This window comes from Coturnix japonica, chromosome 15, assembly GCF_054131305.1.
Source record: "Coturnix japonica strain WE chromosome 15, WE-NBRP24, whole genome shotgun sequence".
In the NCBI taxonomy this organism is placed as follows: domain Eukaryota; kingdom Metazoa; phylum Chordata; class Aves; order Galliformes; family Phasianidae; genus Coturnix; species Coturnix japonica.
The window spans coordinates 4,585,082-4,605,256 of record NC_140677.1 but is presented as its reverse complement, the minus strand read 5'-3'; the positions used below and the strand labels follow the sequence as shown (position 1 = coordinate 4,605,256).

The 20,175-nt window shown below is 41.2% G+C and overlaps 1 protein-coding gene across 4 annotated transcripts in view; it reads left to right on the top strand.

Annotated features, from left to right (window-relative positions):
- The window catches only part of MITF (melanocyte inducing transcription factor), an 85,845-nt gene that overhangs the window by 41,393 nt on the left and 24,277 nt on the right, over positions 1-20,175 (top strand). For all 4 annotated transcript variants that reach the window (XM_015875348.3, XM_015875346.3, XM_015875347.3 and 1 more), the window contains exon 2: positions 6,533-6,779. In XM_015875348.3, coding sequence (XP_015730834.1) covers positions 6,533-6,779 — 247 coding nt within the window. The remainder of the gene's footprint in view (positions 1-6,532; positions 6,780-20,175) is intronic.

Here is a 20,175-nt window from a genome sequence, read left to right as displayed (position 1 = left end):
AACACTTTCTCTTTTGCTTCTTAAGATCCTGTTTGCTCAGCATACCAGAAGGAGGATGTCATCTGTGTGAGATGAGATTTCAGGCTGCCCTCTGCATTCTTTGGAAAGAATTAACCTAGTGCATTGACAAGCAGAGTCAGTAAGCAGAAAATCAGGGATGAGTAGAGGGATATTCAGATTGGGAATGATTGAATTCCTGCAGACCTTGGGAAGCCTGTTGGGTTCTCAGTTTGAAGAGCTTCCGGGTAGGTAAACAAGGTGTACAAACTGAACACAGCATGTCTGAGCTTTGTTTGCTGTGGGTCTTTTGAATAATCTTGTGAACTGACTGTGAGATTGATACATTGTTGCCTAAATTTAGATGCAATGAGAAAGGAACCTGAAGTCAGATTTTGGGTCTATGTAGTTAAAAAGTATCAAAAAGTGTGGTGATGTATGTACTTCATCTTCCCTATTGGCGACAGTGTTATCTTCTCTATTTACCCAGATAAAAGCAAGTAAATTCTGCATTGCAAAATCAAGAACTACAAAGGTTATTAATGGAGTGTTATCTCCTTGCTTTTTATTTTATCACTTCTTGGTTGTTGAAGCTATCTGGCTTTTTGTTATAGACGTTTTGCGAATGTGTGCAGAATTCTTTAGAGAGGTAAGTACAGATAAAAGGCGAGCAGCATCTGAAATAGCTCAAAAAGTCTTCAGCAAGGTGACGATTCACTCTGTCAAGCAAAAGGTAAATCTGCCTTGTGCTTTTTCTTTTTTTTTCCCCGTAGTATCTTTTCTGTTTGTGATGACTTTGAAAGTTTGAGAAAGACAGCGTGATAGGACAAGGGAGGATTGGTTTTAAAGTTTAAAAAAAAAAAGGGGGGGGGGAAGTTTAGTTTGGATGTCAGGGGAAACTTTTCACTGGGAGGATGGTGAGGTGTTGGCACAGACTGCTGAAGGTAACTGTGGCTGCCTGGTCCCTGGGGACATGCAGGGCCAGGCTGCATAGAGCCCTGGACACCCTGATGAGCAAGGGCTTGTAGGGGTTGGCAACCCTTCATGCAGCAGGAGGTTGGAACTAAGGGTCCATTCCAAACCAAGGTGTAGTTTCACTGAAGTGAACTTTGGATATGCAGGAGTTATCCTGCAGAAAGCAAGTTATCTTGCACCCATCTGTTCCCTTTTGTTGATAAAGATCCTGAGAAAACTGTGTTCTTGTCCACCCACCCCTCTGATGGCCTTATTACCCTAATCACACTCCTTTTAATTAATGAATGGGGTAAGTGCTTTCAACACCAGTGCATATCTCCTGCTCCCAGGGATGGGTGTGAGGGCAGTGCAGGCTCCAGCTTTGTGGTATGACCCCACAGCACAGCACCGCTGGGCTTTTCCTTTAGCTTCCCACAGGCCACGGTAGGACACATCTGTTCCTTGCTCTGGGCCTGCTGCAGTTGGTAGTTTGTGCAATACCCATCTTGGAGTGCCTGGGCTGCATGGAGCCCACTGTGGCCATCTGAAGCATCACCTCAGAAGGTACTTGGCTGCACAGGCCTGCCTGCTCTGATCCCAGGGGCTGATGATAGCAGGGCCTTTAGTTCTGCCTGGTTCCCTGCTCTGGTTGGGGATCAAGTTCCCAAGCTGTATGTACTGAGAGCTGTGTCCCCAAGTAAACAGGCATTCGAGCAGATCAACTCATGGCATTTTATTAAGTCAACACTCATGCGAAAGCCACCTCCAGAGCTTAATAATTATTTACTGAGTGCTGCTGGGTCATGAGTGAGGTTTTCATTAAGTTCAGAAAGCATTATGCTAGCAGCTTGTGAACGTGTGCTTTAAAGACAGGAAGAAAAATGGAAAACTACTAAGTGGTATGCAGCTACTTTAAAAGGTGGAGGGTTAAATTGTCTGTGGCTGTGAGTGTTCCTTTATTTACTAATGTAAAGACAAGTGCATCTGCTAAACTTAATTCTGTTTGTAACTCGGCCTTGAGCTCCTGGTCGTGGACCTGCATGGAGGGCAGTTGAGGGCTTCACCTCTTCCCCTCTGCAGACTGACTGCTTGGGGGTGGGCATGTGATGGTGGGCCTGGCCAGGGTTAGAAAGCTGGAGGGAGAGAAAAATGGTGGAGCAAAAGCAAGCAGTGTGTCTCTTCACATGTGTAACCTTCAAATAAAGAATCCTTTAATAAAGAGGGCTGAAACACAGTTGTTGCTGTATTGTAAAGGCTGATGAAAGCCTCTGCGCTGTTTATGTAATTGTCAGCCTTACTGCTCTGCCCTTGACAACAAAGGACATTAAAGGGTTGTTTTTTTTTTTAACATTGATACATTAATTCAGTGCCAACCAATTGGCTTTCTGAATGAAATGTCACTGTAACTCGCAATCAATTATTAAATTTTAGGAATGAAGCACAAAGTGCTACGGGGAAAATGCTGTGGTACTTTTCCTTTAAGTAGAGTCCCTTGTGATGTCTGAAGATGGAAAAGAGACTTTTTATCTGCTCCCCATTGTGTTAATTTTGATTTTGCTCTCATATGGTATCCTTCTGTTTTTTTTTTACCTCTGTGGCAAATGATGATGCTGACTGACAGGTTAGGTTAGGTGCTGCTAACATGTCTAGTGCTGGCATTTGTGTCCTGAGGTGTTTACTGCTACAGGGGCCGCAAATTGCACCTGTGTAGACAAACCTAGTGGTGAGAGAAATGATAGCACTCATTGAACAGAAGGAGTGTTGGAAAGGGAGTTGAGTTAGCAGCTTCTGACAGTATCTTCTGTAGGTCAGGCCAGATGTTTGAATTGTGTTGGCAGACCTTCATCTGCTTGCTTGGAGGATCAGCCTTGTCTTGAGCTGATGTCAGATACTTCAGTGTGGGTTGCTTTTCTTTGTAAATAACAATGAATGGAGTAAGGGTAAGGCATTAAATATAGGTATTTAAATCGCATACTGTTTCTGCTCTGATCTCTGAGAGCTGATGCAGCTCCATGGGGTTCTGGAGGTGCTACATCTTATGCTTTTGTTGGCTGATCTCAGAGATAAGTCCATAAAAAACATCATATCTGGATGTTTTTCATGGTGCCTTCAGAATGTCTTCTACTGAGTGTCACCTCTGCCACGTAGGGCAGTTGTGCACACGCTTAGCTGAAATATTTCAGGTATTCATTTGTCAGATCCTGTCTGGAGCAAAATATCACAGGCTGTTGCTAAAATTCAAAGAGAGTGATGGGGAAACAGGTGTGTGGGGCTTTGTTTGTTTGTTTTGATCAAAAATAATTTGGAAAAGCTGGGTGTTTGAGTAGTTTGGCATATGTTTTCAACTCTTGTAATGTTTTATTCCAACTTAAGGGCTTTCGACAGATGAAACTCCTGTTCCAGATCTTTTAACAAGTACGTGGAAAGTGCAAAATATTGTAAACCAGACGAGTAATGCATGTAAACTAGAGATCCTGTCTATTGAATTTCTTGCTCTGAAAACAAAACTGGCTAAAAAGAGACTAGTTTGGTGTTTTGTCCATGGAGACAGAAGTGAAATATTCAGTACCCATCTGGAAAGATAAATTAGGCTTTAAAATATATGGTCTCTTTAGTCACTTGAGTTGATAGCAGTGAAATTAAACTTGATTTTAATATGACCAGTTGCTTTTTATTATGCAACAACTATCTGCATTATAATGTATGCATATAGTAACTAACATTTCCCAGGCATGTATGCAAAGGATTTGTAATTTAGATTTATTTGTTAAAATGTTATCACTTAATCATTAATTGAATTGGCATATGGCATTCATAACTAATAACTCTGCCTGTATTACACTATGCTTATTAGACTGCTAATGGATAACTGGTTTAATCATATGTCAATTAAAAGCATGAGTCAGTTTCATTTATTGCAATTAAATGATATCCATAGACTGTGTTTGCAGGAAGTATCTCAATCACATCAGGTATCAATTGCCCGTGTGGGTTCTGTTACTGACTGTGTAACGCCTCGCTGAGTCAGTTCATGTATGTGAGCTCTGCTGGGTGTCTGGGTTCTGCATCGTACTGCAGTGTATTTCTCTGTGCTCAGCACTGAGGGAAGATCTGTTCATGTGGCAGAGCTTAGAGGTCAAGCAGCTTCAAGTATGATTTTTTTTCAGTATACTTTTGACTAAGCCTTTGACATCTGTCTTGAATTTTGGTTTATGGCTTTATTTGCTTTCCAAATAGTATATGGTGATGAAACCCCAGCACCCTTCCATTCAGTCAATGCATCAATCTGCTGGGAGGAGCCGATGGAGTGGGGGATGAAGGCTGAATTTTGCATATGATGAGAGAATGAAATACTGAGGGAAATTTCAAATGCTTCAGTTTCTACTGTTCTCTGTGCTGCTCTCGCTGAGTTGTAGCAAGTAGAAGGAAAGCTGTGTCAAACCTTAGTGTGTAGAGAGGGCCCTGAATAGACCAAAAAGCTTCCTCAGGTGATAAATAATGGGAAATCTGAACAGCAGGAGCTGCTTTGTTTGTCTGTTTTCCTCATGAATGGAGCATTCTGTCTGGCAGGTGGTGCCTGATAGCAGCACAGTCTGGAACAACTCAGTTGGTTTCTGTGCCATGTAACATCACCGTGCACACACAGCAGTGATGTGCCTGCTGAGCTCACTACGCTGTTAAGCTACATTGCTTTCTGGCTTCTGCTTTGCAATAAGGATGAACAGGACATTCCGTAATCTCACAAGCTTGTTTTCTCCTTCAGTTGGCCCCCAAATCTGGTGGTTTGGATGGAAGATCAGGCAGATCAGGCTCTTCTTCCTCTGGCCAGTGTCTGCTCTTATTGTGATGGTTGTTAGGAGTACATTGCTCGTTCTTGCGTTACCTCGTTAACTGCAAAAGAATTTGAGATGAACTGTTGGGTTATCAACTTTGCAGCATTAGGTGTCCGTAAGAAATACCAATAGTACACTAAAGAGAAGTCTGCTTAAACTGACACAAAGAAAGCTTTTCTTTAGCATGAGGAATGAGTCCTTCCTTAAAAGCTGCATTTCAGCACTTTTTTTTTGGTGCTTATCTATTGCAGTAAACCACTAAAGTGAGTTGTGTGAGGAGAACCATTGGGGTGCCGGGAGGAAATGTCAGCACTTCAGTTACATGAGTATATAGGCCATAAATATACCTGTACTGGGGGGTGCAGGCACAATATCTTTTTTTTTTTTTCTTTTTTTTTTTTTTTACTGATTGGGTGTGTTTGATGAGAATGATTTGGAGACTTTTTTGGAGCTCTGTGATTCTCTTAGTTTGGGAAATGTGTGTTTCCAAGCTGGATGGGAACTCTGAGTAGCTCTTATATGCACTCAGATGTGAGGTTCTGATGGGAGAATGCTCTGTATTAATTGGGAGGGTGGTGTTTTTGCAAGTATCACAGTCATTGACTTGTCTTGAGCAGCTAATTAGTGCGATTATTCCACAGCTGCATTAGTTTCACCACAAAGGTTTTCTCTTGTTTTATCAAAAGGATCAGTGTCTCTGTGAATGTTTCAACCTGACAGGTCTTAAATAGTGAGGCTGTCTCCTCCCTCTGCTCCCTCCCTGCCCCCAGAACGTGTGCTCTGGAAGAGCAAAGTTTGATCTTTGGTGAGAGTAAGCATGGGCTCTCCTTTTGCATTTTCATGGTGAACACAACATTGATCCTAAACCAAGCTTTCAGCAGTGCTCCTGTTGGACAGGCTCTCAGTGTCCACGGTCCTGAGATGAGAGCTAGAGAGATGCTGAGCCCTGAGCTGCTCTGTGTGCTGCCCCAGCAGTATTGTACAGGTAGCACTGAAACTCAAAAGCCAGAGGTGGAGTCTCTCTGCAGGTTTCCCAGGCACACTGTGTATCAGTTTGGTCCGTGGAGTCATGGATTCCTAGCTGCTTCTGACTCCTTTCTCTTAAAGGATGTGTATTTTGATGTTTACCTTCCTTCAGAGTTCTGCTTTATAGTCATGTCTTATAAATGGAGTCTTACTTCTGAGGGTGAACAAAATGATTGGGTGTTTCAGAAGATGTCTCTGACTTTACGGCAAAGTGCTGTGCTTATCCTGTGCTGCCCAGTGTTGATGGCTCTTGAATGTCGCAGTTTAGCTGAATGTTAACCTAGCTGGCTCAGCAGGCTTTGGGAAGGGTGGCTGCTTTCATGGTAGACGTAGACTTATTTATTCTGAGCTCAATGATTAGACCTAGAGTATTGTCTGTACCTCTCAATGAACACAAGTCATTCTTCCCAAACTTATTTTAAAAATTATGAATGTGAGTGCCTGCTGCTATCTATAAAATCTCTTGTTTTTCTAACAGTTGGTTGCTGTAAAACTTGAAACGGTGAAGCACATTTTCCAGCTGGATGTTGGTGTTTAGAAGTGGTTGGTTGCAGTCAGGGCAGCACAATGCGGCTGCTAAGTACCCGCAGTAGGTCAGCCACGCACCCGTCTTAGTGCGGCATTTCCGTTTGGATTCTGCTCTGTGGTTCTGCAAACCCTGAGCCTGGGAGCAATGGAGCCCCTGGTAGAAGCTGAGCCGTCTCTCTCTGCTCTTCCCACAGCAATTCTGAGCATCCTGGCGCTTCCAAGCCTCCCTTAAGCTCCTCCAGCATGACCTCACGAATCCTGCTACGGCAGCAGCTCATGCGTGAGCAGATGCAGGAGCAGGAGCGTCGGGAGCAGCAGCAGAAGCAGCAAGCAGCCCAGTTCATGCAACAGAGAGTCCCCGTCAGCCAGACACCTGCCATCAACGTCAGTGTGCCTGCCAGCCTGCCCCCTGCCACGCAAGTACCCATGGAGGTCCTCAAGGTATGTTGGGTCCCCGTGCGCCGCTCTCACTCACTGAAAAATGGGCATTATGCAACTGGGATGTGGGAGAAATATTTTCAGTACCAAAATCTTGCAAATAAGCTTCACTTTGGCTTGATTTGCGTTTAGTTTGGTGTCACAGTATTCAAGATGGAAAATCTTGTTAGCTTGTGGCCTTTTTTTGTTTAAACTTCAGGATCTTGGGAAGGAGGTTTTGTTACAAAACTCCTGTTTCTGTTGTTTTCCCATTGGAAGCCATTGCTTGCTCTTTCTGATGCTCAAAAGGAAGAAGATGATAATACTCAAGTCAATAGTTCATTTTACAAATAATATATATATATGTGTGTGTATATACATATGCTTTTAAAAAATTGAGTCAAAACTCATTGCAAAAAGAGGCTTCTCAGAAAGTCTTAATCTGAAATACGGTGAGTTTCCAGCCCCGTGCAACAAGCCTTGGTAATCCTTTTTTGCTTAAATGACTTGCTGTTAGAAGCTCTGGGTTCCTTGTCCTATTGGAAGCTGTAGGAGCTTGTTAGTATCTCTCTGTCCAAGGGGATGTAGCTTGCTAATTACTCAAGGGAAATCTTGAACAATTAGAAGAAAAGAGATAATTTCATGCTCAGAGTAAGTTCGCTTAATGTAAAGTAATGTTCGCTTAAAGTAGTGTTAGTAAAAGTGCACAAAAAGTAATGGAAAGATATGATGATATATCTTGAGAGAGTAGAATTTTCATTTGTTTTGTAAAGTTATCTATTATCTTTGTATTATTGCTGTATCTTTTTATTACAATTTTATATTCAGTAATTTTTCTCAGACAATAGGTGATTTCTTACAGGATAAGTTAACTGGGTTACAATGCATTCTTGTATTTTGCCCGTCTCTGTTCTGTATTAGTGATATATAATAGAAGATTTAAGCTTAAAACAGACTTGCAGGCACAGTATTCCTAGGCAGTCTCAGTGTGTTTTATGTAGGAGATGCACGGTGGTCTCGTATATTGAATCTGCATTATGGTGTTGTGTTGACAGTGCTGTTACTAATACTTAGAGGAATACTAGGAATATATAGCCCATGATGTAGGAATAAAACTGATTATCAACCATATATTTAATTTTTGATGGGAATGCATGTGTAAAGCACTTCTGGCATATGTGTGTATACTAAGGAGTTTGAAACTGACTGGGAGAAGCTATTTTGTTTTAATGTTTGTGCATCCTGAATTTGCTAAATTTGTTTCCATATTGTGACATCCGAGTTACAGTGTGGTTCTAGCAGGTATATAGGTGAGGTAGTTTTCTATTCATAATACACTTGGTTAAATAATTGTATTTTTTGGTAGTTTCGTCCTAATTCATCATGACATGAAATGTAGGTGGTTTTGTTTTTTCCTTTTCTAACTCTCTCTGAAAGCTTATAGGAACATGTTTAATTCCTGGTGATACTTAATTGTTAAGGAAGGTGTGTAATGTCATGAAGTTTTAGCAGTCGTTTATGTTGTCCATTTTACTGCTGCCTCTTTACATGAGAGAGAAAGGGAAGGATGTGAAGGATTCAGACTTGAACCCTTGTCTTTTGGGGTCCTAGAGGAAGCATCTGTCCTCATTCCCTCTACTTGGCAGGAGAGAGGACACCTCCTTGGCAGTCTCCTTGTGCCCCAAAGGCAAAGTGCTTGACCTAAGAGAGAGGAAAAACTAGCAAATACACACTTACCTGGTTTGTAAGTTGAAAGTAATGCCTTACAACAAATGCCTTTTGCAAACAGACAACTGTGCATTGAAGTAGTGGCTGGGGAAATGTGAGCTACTTGATGGAATAAAACAGCATCTGACTGTCTGTCACCTGCATTTACATAGCGTTACAGGCAACAGGAGTGAAACTGCATCCTTGTCATCCTCCTACTCTGCATGAGACAAGACTGCTTTGCTGCTTGGCTCAGAAGTTGTGCCTAACAGTAAATGAGGATCTTCCTGGTGCCGATAGGCTGCCAGCCAGCTGTGCCTGGAGTATGCCTTGCTGGTGACATCACTTCCCTGGAGCTGCTTCTTATACTTCAGTTGTTTTTAGCTGTAGACAAATTATCTGTATAAGCCAAACAGCATTTTTAATTAGATGAATAGGGAACTACATGTGGTAATTTTATTATCCAGATGGTCTGGATTTAGTGACCTTAAAGAATGAGAGTGTAAAAATGTCCTTTTTGTCTTTCAAAAACGTTAATCTGTGAAGCACTTTTCTTTGAGGGAGCTTTTTGAATGTTACTTCACAGGCAAATAATGCCAAAAGTAGCAGCTGTTTTATATGGTTGGCTTTGGTGATTTAAAATCACATTACAAGCGCCAACCAAACAGAAAAGCCAAATAGGTAAATTTACTGTTTGTATTTTGTAATTACGCCACATGACTGGCCCTGTCTCCTCTATCTCCCAATATTAGGGGAATAGTACTTGACTGGGGATGGTATTTTGGGATGACTAGCTTAAAAAGAAGCTGAAACTGTTGATGAGCTTGCATTTTGTATTTTCAAGATGCTTAAGATGTCATCTAAAACAGCACAGAAAGAGTAATATATATTAACCTATGTCACATTGCATAGGAATCTCCAAGTTACATCATGTGGTCATTATGTTCAAGAGTATATGAATAAATAGGATTTTATTTTCTTGAGTAATGACTTCTTGCATCATTTCTCTGCTATGTAATGTAGCTTGGCAAGGTAGGAAATGACCTGTTGGAATTTAAATTTTGTGTTGCTTTGTAAAGTGTAATTATGAGATGGACTAGGAATAGGGCTAATTCATTTGAAATAACATCTCTTCTGATAGCAGGATGAGGGTTTGTTAGGGCTTCCAGTTGTCCTCCTTCACCACTGATGCTAGTTTCACTGGCATAAAGGTTAATTTATCCTTAAGCACCTTTCTCATCCATATCCTACTAGTGGTTGAGGAATGATGCTGCAGAAAGATGTCACAAGGGGTTCCTTGCTTCCACTCTGCTTCTGGACTTCCTTTTTGGTAGTAGTCCTAGCAGCTGATGCTTACATGTGGGGAGCATCTACTGTTACTGCTTTCTGCTGATGGTAGCTTTAATGCTCCCTTCTCACCTGTTCCCCATCTCCTTTCTCTGTGAGTAGCTTGTTCTAAAATGAGTGATCTGCTGTCTGTGTCACTGATGGCGTACAATAATGTTGGTAATGTGCTGGGTACTTTGAACATTTATCTGTCACAGAGGACCTCACTTAGGATTCCTCCTGCCTTGCTGCCTAGGTGAGTTTCCTCATGGTGTATGCTAACTGCTCCTTTGGTGCTAAAAAATACAGCTCTTGACTGCTGTGAGTTGTCATTGTTTAAAGAAAACAAGCCACATCTTTTCAAATACTGGACCCAGATGCTCTCTGTGTTTCTGTCCTTCCTTCATCATTCCAAGAGTGTTTGCCTATTGTAGGGCAGTGTTTGCAGGCTGACCAACACAAGTCCATTCATCTTTCCTAGTGCCATCCCTGCAATCACTGTAGTTTGTGTTATCTTTTGCCTTGAAGTGGCTTTTCCAGAACCAGCAGGAGCCCACTCTGACCTCTTGCTTAACCCTTGTGGCATTGTTCATTCAGACTTTAAATGCACCACCATGAAGAACTCTTTGCATCAGACACCCTGTATTTGTTTGTATTTGAAATGCCTTCTGAGTGATGCTAATAATTGTGGATGTATATAAAAAAATACCTTCTCCTCATCTTTTTGCAGTGTGCTCTGTTGCAAACAGTGACCCATGGTGTTGTTGTAGTCCTTCTGTTACTAGAGAAGGCTGGGCAGTTAGAAATGGTATTCCTTGTATAGTAAGTACCATGAAACTCCATTGTATAGCAGACCTATCTTACAGTTCTGAAGAACAGGAACAATGGGATGTCAAGATAAGTGCATGGTACCATCTGCTACAGTAAGAGTGTGTTTGTGGAAATGCTTATCTGATTCCAAGTTAATTTAATCAAACCTGACAATAGGAGATAGTGGTGTGTGCCAGTATGTTAAATAAGTATGGCTTGTATTTGCAATTATAACTTGGAGAAGTGATTTGCCAGAACAGGCCTTGGTGAACTACAGATACAGCATAGCAGAGCCAGTGAACATAGCTGAAGCCTACAGCAAATTCTTCCTTAGGAAAAACTAGCTTTTAACTAGACAACCACTGAAGCCTGTCTTGCCTGCTAAGCCTTTACGTAAGTAGAAGCATCTCTTGTATCTTCAGTCTTTTGCTTGATTAGTGAGTTGTAAGCTACTCCAGAATAAGAGATGCTCCTAATGTCTGTAGTTTTCACAAGATGTGAAATGTAACATCTTTATTAATACAGGGGTTATTAGATATATAGGTTTGGGTGTTTTCTGGGGAGATAGTGCTGTGAGCAGAGCAAGGAGCTGTAAATCTGCTGCTCCTTGTAGAGCTGGTGCCTTGCACACAGCCAGCGTGTTCCAATAAGGCAGTATGCTGCTGTGGGGATTTAGTTGGCACTCTGCATGGGCGTGCTGAAGGACCAGATCTACCTGGTAGCTTGAAATAGAACTTCTGACAAAGATGAAGCATGATAACCTCTCCAAAGGTAAGGGGAACTTGCCAAGTTGGTTCTGCTACTGCTTCAAAGTTTTCTTTCTGCTGTGTTTTCTGATGTCTGAGTTACCAGGCTTTGGGAAAACTGAGGCTCGTTATGTGTTAGGGGCTGCTTCAGAACTGTAGGAGGTGAGTTATCTTCTCAAAGATTTGTGGGTGCTCATAGCTGTGGCTGTTAGAAGCATGGAGGAATTTCTGCAGCCCACCAGGTAACAGGGTTTAGCAGGCTGTGTTAAGTACTTTTTCAGCCAAAGTTTATTAAAAAACCCACCTTACTACACTGTACTGGTTGAGCCCAGATTGTGGAAAGAAGCAGCACTGCTCAGTGCAGTTGTGCTCATTGCCTGCACGGTTTCCTTGGACAGAAAGCAGTGCCCAGAGCCCCCACAGAGCTGGAGAACAGGGAGAGTCATGTGGAGGTCTGTGGAAGCCTCTGTTGACAGCTTTGATAGACGTTAAATGTTAAAATGTGAAAACTTAGATCTGCTTAAAGTAATCTTTAGGCATTATGTATACGCACAAATATTTCAGTTCTTCAGCTAGTTTGGCAGCATTATTCTCCAAGACACTGAACCTGTATAGTGAATGTATTCAAAGTGACAAGCTAGAGACATTCCTGCCATTCAGGAGAGGCTTAAGGAATTTCTTATTGGCTAAATTACAAATATGTAGCATTTTGCCCAGCACTGCATGGCAGTTTCAACCTGCCTGACCGTGACAAGATTAACTCTTTTCCTCCCCCTCCCTGGCAGTAATATTAAGGGAAAAAAAAAAAATAGATTAAGAAGTACCAGGCAGAGATGCAAAAGCTTGAAAGAGCAGAAACCAGCCTTACCTTGAATGATTCTGTCTGTCATTGGATTGGTTCCTTAATTAGCCCCATGTCCTTTAACCTCTTGAGAAATAAGTAAGGGATAAATTTGGGGATAAAGACAAAGACGTCCAGAGATTTACCACACACCGCTAGGTAATTCATCAAGGAATGTTGGTAATTAGCCCTGCCTCTTTCCTTTCTGGCTCATTTAATAAAACTAGTTGATTTAAAATAATGCCTGCTGGTTCATTATCAACTACTTTAAGAGCCGAGTTATGAACTTGAAACAAAACCCAGCATTGTGTTGTCGATAAAGGACATGGCAAGTGTGTTTTGCTTTGTAAAAACAAAATAATTCTGTCCCCCTCCCCCTTTCCCCCCTCCAGATTATTAGATATTACTTTGCTTTTGGATTACCGTTTGGCTTTTAGGGTGTATTTGTTTCTGATGTCTACTACTGAGAGACAGATAGGAGAAAAACATTCTAAGATCTTGATGTCAGCTTGTGTTAAGAAAGCATGGCCTGATGGAATTCAGCTGAAGACTGACTTTACAATAGTAGCAGGCCAGCTGAGGAAATGAGTAGTTGCTTTAACCCTTCATACCCCTTGGTACAGGGGTACCTATAGGAGATAGGTGCCAGGTTCACAACTTTTTCTTAAACCAAAAGAATCAGTCTTAGTAATGCATCTCTATGCTTCTTGCAGTGGAATTGTCCCCGAACTGGGGATAGAAGACATCTGGTTTGTCTTCTCTTAGGAAAGTATTTATGCAGCATTCTTCAGTTAAAAGTATTATTGAAAGTTTATTTCTTCTTTATAGGTAGAAAAAACTAGATGAGAGGGTCAGACTAGAACTGGATCAACAGACTGCTGTCTTTGCACTTCTGTGGGAGAAGAGCTCTGTACTGGATTCTTTACATCAGTTGCTAGCCAGTGGGTCTGGTTAGGTCTCTCTGTCTGATTTCAAGAATTAAACCATTGTTACTGTAAATCTTCCTTTAATAATTAATGGCAGACTAGGATTGGAACACTCCTGAAACTGCTGTGAGCTAGAGGAAAAGTAGACTGTGATAGCATTCTGCTTAAATGTTGAACCTTGGGCTTGGCAGATCTTGACTCCTTCAGAAGAACAAATCCTTTAGAAGACCTTATGGTAGTACCTTTGGGGATAGACTTGGATATTGTGTTTTAGTGCAACCATGGAAAAACACCTTCCTTGCTCATCTTCCGTGCATCCCCTGGGCTGGTGCTTGTTCTTGGAGAGCTTGTGTGTTGTTGTGACCCAGCAGAACAGTGTGCCTGATTCTACATGCTTGACAGACTGTTTAAATTAAATAATATTAATATGGTGGTCTTTGTAGAATCATTACCCTGCCATTCCTTGGTTCTCGGTAATTCTTTCATCGCCAACTACAATATTATCTTGTTGCTGTTGAACATGTGGGATAAGTTGACTTGTTGGGATACAGATCAGCCCTGCAGACTGTCCATAGAAGCACTTCCATTGGTTCCACACTAACCTATTTATTTGAGACTTGTTAATATACATCTGTAGTTTAATCAGCTTAGACTTATATCCATTTTTTCCAAGTTTGTAATGATGTAGAGCTCAAAACAGAGTATCTTAAATTTTATTTTATATTTAATACCAATGTTTTAGAATGTGTAAGCCAAACTAATAATTTGGGTGGCCCACACATCATACCCTTATCCTTTCAGCCTATTGGAACAATATTTGTATTGTGGACCTCTGTTCTTTAGTGTCTTTGCCTTGCATAATTACCAGTAGGCTGTGATGTTTCAGTCCTTTGAAAACTCTAGGATAATTTTTCCAATCTAAGCATTTTTTTTTCTTTTCTTTTGAACTTGACCCCAAGCAGCACACATCAATATTACAGTAATTAAACTAGTACATGAAAAGCTCTAAGCACTGCAGAATGCTTTCAGGAGTCATTCATTGCACTGCACTTTCCTAATCTCTCAGCAGATGGCATTGCAGTTTCCAAGAGCATCAGTTGGGGAAGCTTTGAGATGCTTGTGAAGTTGCCTTTCTAGACTGTTCCCTTCTCTGATGAAGGCTAATAGTCAAGTGACAGCAACCGGCTTTCACACGTTATTCTGATCATGATGTTTGTATTACTGTGTTTTGTTTCCACCGACTAATATCTCAGAGGTGCCTTTAAGCTGTTAACTGATTGAATGTGGAAAGTCTGTGAAAGTCTGCTGGTGGCATCGCACTGGAGCAGAAAACCTGTTCAGCAAGTACAACTTGAATGCTTTGAATGGGGAGGGGGGGAGCAAAAGTGATAAAACAGGAGTGCATTTTCCACTGAACATTTCCTATCATCAAAGCTGTGTACGGCACAATTGTATTGCATTGAATTATTCTTCTCTTTCGTGCTTAGTGCTACAAATCCTGTTTTTGTTTTCTCATAGACAGTGTCAGTGTTAAGTTTCTTTTTAGCTAGTTTGGGGCTATAACATCGAACTGTGTATACTTAATGGTAAACTGTTGCACTTGTCTCTAGCCCGGCTTCCAGTGCATGTAGTTATTTTCATTGCTTTGTTTCTGACACTGTTGTAGCAAAACCTCTCTATCTTCCCACCTACCCAGTAACTTCCATCTCTTGCCAATGTCAGATTTCTTTTGTTTCTGCTCTTTCCTTAGTGCTGAATGCATGCTTTTCATTTCTAGTTGTGTTTAGGGCTAAGGACCAAGGCTGGGTATAGCAAGTATGTTATGATAGCCTGTACTTGTGTGTTGCTGTTTGCTTTCAATTCTTTCTACACACACCATTCCTTTTGCAAGGTGAATGGAAAATCGGTTAAAAGAGTATGTAACAATATATAATTACATACTAAATATTTCTGTGTTCAACAATTAATGTGGATTACACAACCCAGAAGCCATTGGGCATCTTCATGCACCTTACTTACTGGAAGCTGTGGCTTCTGACAACAGAATTCTTGTTCTTGATTTGATTGGAATCAGCCTCGTCTCAAAACGAACACATTGACATCAGCAGGCATGTCTTATGTGTTTAAAAATCCACTGAGTTTCAAAGAGCAGTTTTTCTGTCTTGGGGCAATGTAAGTCTTGTTCGAAAGGAGAGGACGGATGGATAGATACAATGACATAGGCATATCTGCTCACCAAAATGCATCATAGCGCAAAGGAGTGTGACAGACTGCTGAGCCATGGTGGCTTGGGAAGGAGCTGCGTGGCAGTAGCTGGATGGGGCTTTGGATCTCAGAAGCTGCTGAGCACCTTTAAAAGGCTCCAGTTCCCTGCTCTAACCTCTAGAAAATCTTCACGTTGAGTTTCAGGGTATTTTTTTCTTCTCTGATACTGGCTTCTCTTCTTTTATTCTACCTAGTTATGGTGCAATGCCTTCCTCTAAATTAGTATATTGTACTACACTTGCAGTGATATTAGAATGTTTTCTGTTCTTAATTCAAATCAGAATTGAACTGTGAATTTGGAAGGAAGTTTGTACATCGAGTGGAATGAAGACTTTTATTTCAGGCTTTGTTCCTAAAAATCACCTGGTAATTCCTGGTTGAAACAACTAAAACATTATGGACTTCACAGTTGATTAGGAAGCAAATTTCCTTTCCTTTTCAGAGGAAGAGATAAACAGGCAACCAGTGGAAGTCCTCTTTTTCAAAGCGGGTGGAGCAGAGCTTCTGTTATTGCTACTACAGCAATAAGGGCTGTTTTGTTGAAGCTATGTGGTGCTCTGCTATCGCTACATAAAGTTGGTTCTTCTCTCATTAAATAGAAGTGAGACTTCAGTTAAAAATCCAGCAAGCATCTTTATCATCATAACTTGTTAACTGAAAAATCTTCATTTGAGCAGTCTAACGCTATCTTACTATTTAGCTGACTATTGTATGAAAATTAGGCTTCTTGGAGCCCATTTGATATCCATGTGAAGATTTGTCATGTCTATAAAGTTCACTTTAAAAGAACTTTAGGGATTCTCATAGGCTTGTTTAAAGTGACCCAGGGAAATGTTATATCTTTTCTCCAACCTAAGTTCTATTTTCATAATAAATAGTGCTTTTGGAGAAAAAATCTTTCTGGCTTAAGTTTGAAGTAATATTGAATCCTTAAGTATAGCACAAGCTAACAAAATCCTGCTTCCTAGCTTCCACTGGAATGGCAGCCTTCTGAAATAACCACCATAGTCTGGGTCTCAAAGAAACAGTTTGTTCAGGGAAGGAGTAAAATGACCTTGAATGAGTCAGCAGTTATGTGCAGCAATTGTAAGCTTTCTAAAAGGAAATGAATCGTGGCCCACAAGCACCATTCGTTGTACAGCAGTTAATGGGCTCCTTTCACATGAAAGTTCATGTATTCCTTAAGGGTTCAGCCTTGTATGGTTTGTTGTGTAAAAGGAAAACTAGTATTTAATCACGCTACTGTGGCTTTTCAAAAGAGTTTATGCTTTTCTGATGTACGTTGGCTTTTGGAGGGTAGAAGAGTGGTGCCATCTGCTCTGGAGTGCTTCTCACTAAACAAGTGGTCGCTCTGTGCTAAGTGCCGTTTCCTATGGGATTGCTGCTCAGAATTGGCTTTCTGCTTTTCCCAGGAGTGTTTGATGTAAGCAACGAGGGAAATGCTTCCAGACAAGGCTTCTGCCTGAGCCCAGGCTGCTTGCAGGACTTGCCCTTAGAAAGCCTTTATCTCTGAGATTCTACCTTCTCTAGGAACTGCTATTAATTCCTCTTATCTGCGTTGACTGAAGCTGGTAGGACGAGTTTAGCAGACTGCCATGACTGAACCCATCCCGATCGTTCAGTGTGATGCAAGCAGTACATCTAGATTCTCTGCTTTGGATGCAGTGTGTACCAGGGAGTAGGGGCAGATAACTGTTAGAGAACTACAGCTAATCTAGAAGTGCATTTCCTTCTCTAATTCCAGACAAAGTGCCTCAGCTAAGTATTGCTTCCAGCTGTCTATAAGAAATAGGCACCATCTGGAGTAAGGCAGAAGCAGAATTGACGGCCCTTGGCATGAGCAGCAACCTGCTTTTGCAGTAAATTCCCTGTTGTACCTGCTTATTAGAAGCTTGTTTATTTTTATTGATGAATACTAGTTATGTTTGTGTCAAAGGGAACTAAGCAGGGAGCCCTCCTTCTCTCTAGCCAGGACAAGGAGTTCAGCCTGTGAGAGCAGTCTAGAGCTGGTCTCGTGTGAATGTCCTTGCAATGCATGTGGTTTTCTGAGCCATTTCCCTGCAGAGCTCTGTCTTGCACTGTGCTGCAAATGTACATCAAGCTATGGGGTCCTGGATATCAGCTGTGAATAGACCTGCTGGTGTCCAACCCTGCTGTTGGCTGTTGTGGATGTGCTGGCATCTGCTCTGATTCCTATTGCCCTTTAGTTTTCCTCTGTTCAAACTTTCAATTAAAAGAAACACAGTTCATTGTGAGCTTATTTGCATTTTAAAGCATTAATATCTCTAAAGGCTGTTCTGTCTTATAAAGAAGTGACATACTGAAATGGATTCATATCTGAAATATAAAAGGGGGTAAGAAAAGCAGGGGGAGAGAGAGTGTTACTATATAGTTAGTCCACATGTAATCTCTAATTACATCCATCTAACTGTCCAGGGCCTGCTTGCCTTCTGTTGGGCTGTTTCTGTCCTGTCTCTTGGGTAGGTAAAACTTCTTATCATCCATCAGTAGTGAAAGGTATTTCATGGAGTACGTGCAGTATCAACTGTATTTTCCAGTGGCAAAAAGTGATGTGTATATTTTTCACATATCTTCCTTGACTGGAAGATACTATCTCTGTTTCCCCTTGGGATCATAGTTCTGTTCCTATAATAGCATTTCTAGGGTTAAATTAGTGTGGGTCAAGTGTGGTTTAAAACAGGATTCTTTTGAGACCAAGCCTGGAGGCCCTGGATGTCTCTCTTAAGAGACATTTTGATCTTCTGACAAAACCAATACTTCTGAATCTCTTGGCAGTCCTGGTTTGCAGCTAACCTTTGGAGATCTGGGCTGATAGCACACACCCGGCTTTGTATCTCATGAATGTGCCCTCCTGGTGAGCTGTTCACTTGAGCTTTTATTTCTTTTTTGAAGTTCAGATGAAATCATTGAAAAGAGTTTTCTGTAAAGTGCTTGGGAAGGTGGAATTTGTGGTACTGCGTTATAAAATCATATTCATGTCCTGTAAAGAGAGTCCTAATGCTGGCACCAGCAGGACTCTGCAGTAGGGCATCGAGAGCTTGCAGGCCCTTGCAAGGCTGAAAAGGCTTTTTGTAGGGCATGTCTGTGTGCTGGAAATGCTGAAGTTTTGGACATTTCTTTTGTGTGACATTATTTTCATAGTCTTTAAGTATTCCTTCAGGGAATATTCTTGTCCAACATCTGTTGAAGTAATGCTTCCGACTGCAGTTTCTTGTTACGGTTGGCCAAACAAGGCTAATGACAGCTAGCTGAATTTTTGTCAAAAGATTTCACCTGTTCAGCTGTTTGTGCTGCAAGTTCTCCTTCCTTTGGCCTGAACAAGGGTCACTTCTGTGGACAAGATCTTCTCATCTCACAGTGTAACTAATTATTTATCTTCCATATGTGAAATAACACAAGGCAGAGAGTTTTCAACAGCTCATGTCTGCAAGACATGGGAAGGCAGGTGTGGGGAAGGTTATAAAAGTGGCTGAGCGGCTGGATGTTGTTTTTGTCGTTATAAAATAGATCATGATGCTACATCTCTTACATATGTCAGGCTTGAGATCTTTAAAGGGCTGAAATGTTGTTGTCCTTTATTGAATGAGCCTCTGGTAGTCTGTCTTCTTCCTGGGAGCCAGGAACTAACTACCATCTGGCTGTAACAAGAATAAGTTCATGGAGTACAGAGGTGAGGTCACGCAATGTAATGGCTATTTGCCATAAGTACATCTTTTTGATACAGAAGTATTAAGGCAGTATTCCCTTAGCTAAGAATGAGCACCCCCCCTGCTTTTTACTGTGGTTTAAAATTACAGTGCAATAAACACATGTAATTTTTTTTACTTCTGTTACCTTTAATATCTTGTTAGAGCTGACATCACAGTAGACACACCTTCTCTATGAGTGAGATGTCAGGAAATAGGATGTGTAATTTATGGAAGTGTCAGGGACACGAGCACTCTGCTCCCTTGGAAAAGTAATGCTGACAGTGCAGGCTTTCAGTTTTGATGCTCTATGGCATCAACTTGGCTGGTTGGGTTAATCTTTCTCTGGAGCAGTGCATTGCCTCTCAGTAAGGCCTGCACGTACCTTTGTGGCTTGCCAAAGTAGCAGAAAAATGCCAATTCTGGTATTTAGCAGAATGCTTCCGATCGCAGCCAGCTGAGTTTGCATGAAGGTGACTTGGATTGTCTTACATTACTGAGCGTGATGATTGAACGCTCTGAGCTACTGAAACTGTTTTATTACAACCCAGTAGATTTTAATACAGCCATAAATAACATCACACCTCGTCGAACAGAAGGATAAAAATCAAGCAGTTCAGTGGTAAGCCAGCGTGTGTTCCTTTCGCTTATATGAAGTCAGCTATTTTTTTAAATAATTTTTGACTATTTCCAATAATCATATTAGAAGCATGAATAAAATGGATGCATTTAGACTGCTTTAGTCTTTGGCTTATTCAGGCCCTCCGTATTAGGGCTGCCATGAGACATCGTAGGCTGTAGGCAAAGTTTTATAGAGCCCAGTAAAGTCTTTCTAATTCTTTATTAACTGTGACATGTAGAATCTCAGGGCAGTTTATCAAGTAAAACCGTGAAACCATTTTGAGTTAACAAAATGCTCATTCTCTTGCTAAGTTTTTCTCATGGCACTGCCATAAAGCAGATAGCCCCCAAACAAGCACCTTCTAAAACAAGTGCTCTTTGTGCTGTGTAGCAGTGTGGTGCTAAGCGATTTGTTAAAAGAAGCGGTCCTTTCAGAATTATTATCACTTTTATTTTTGGATGTTCCTTTGC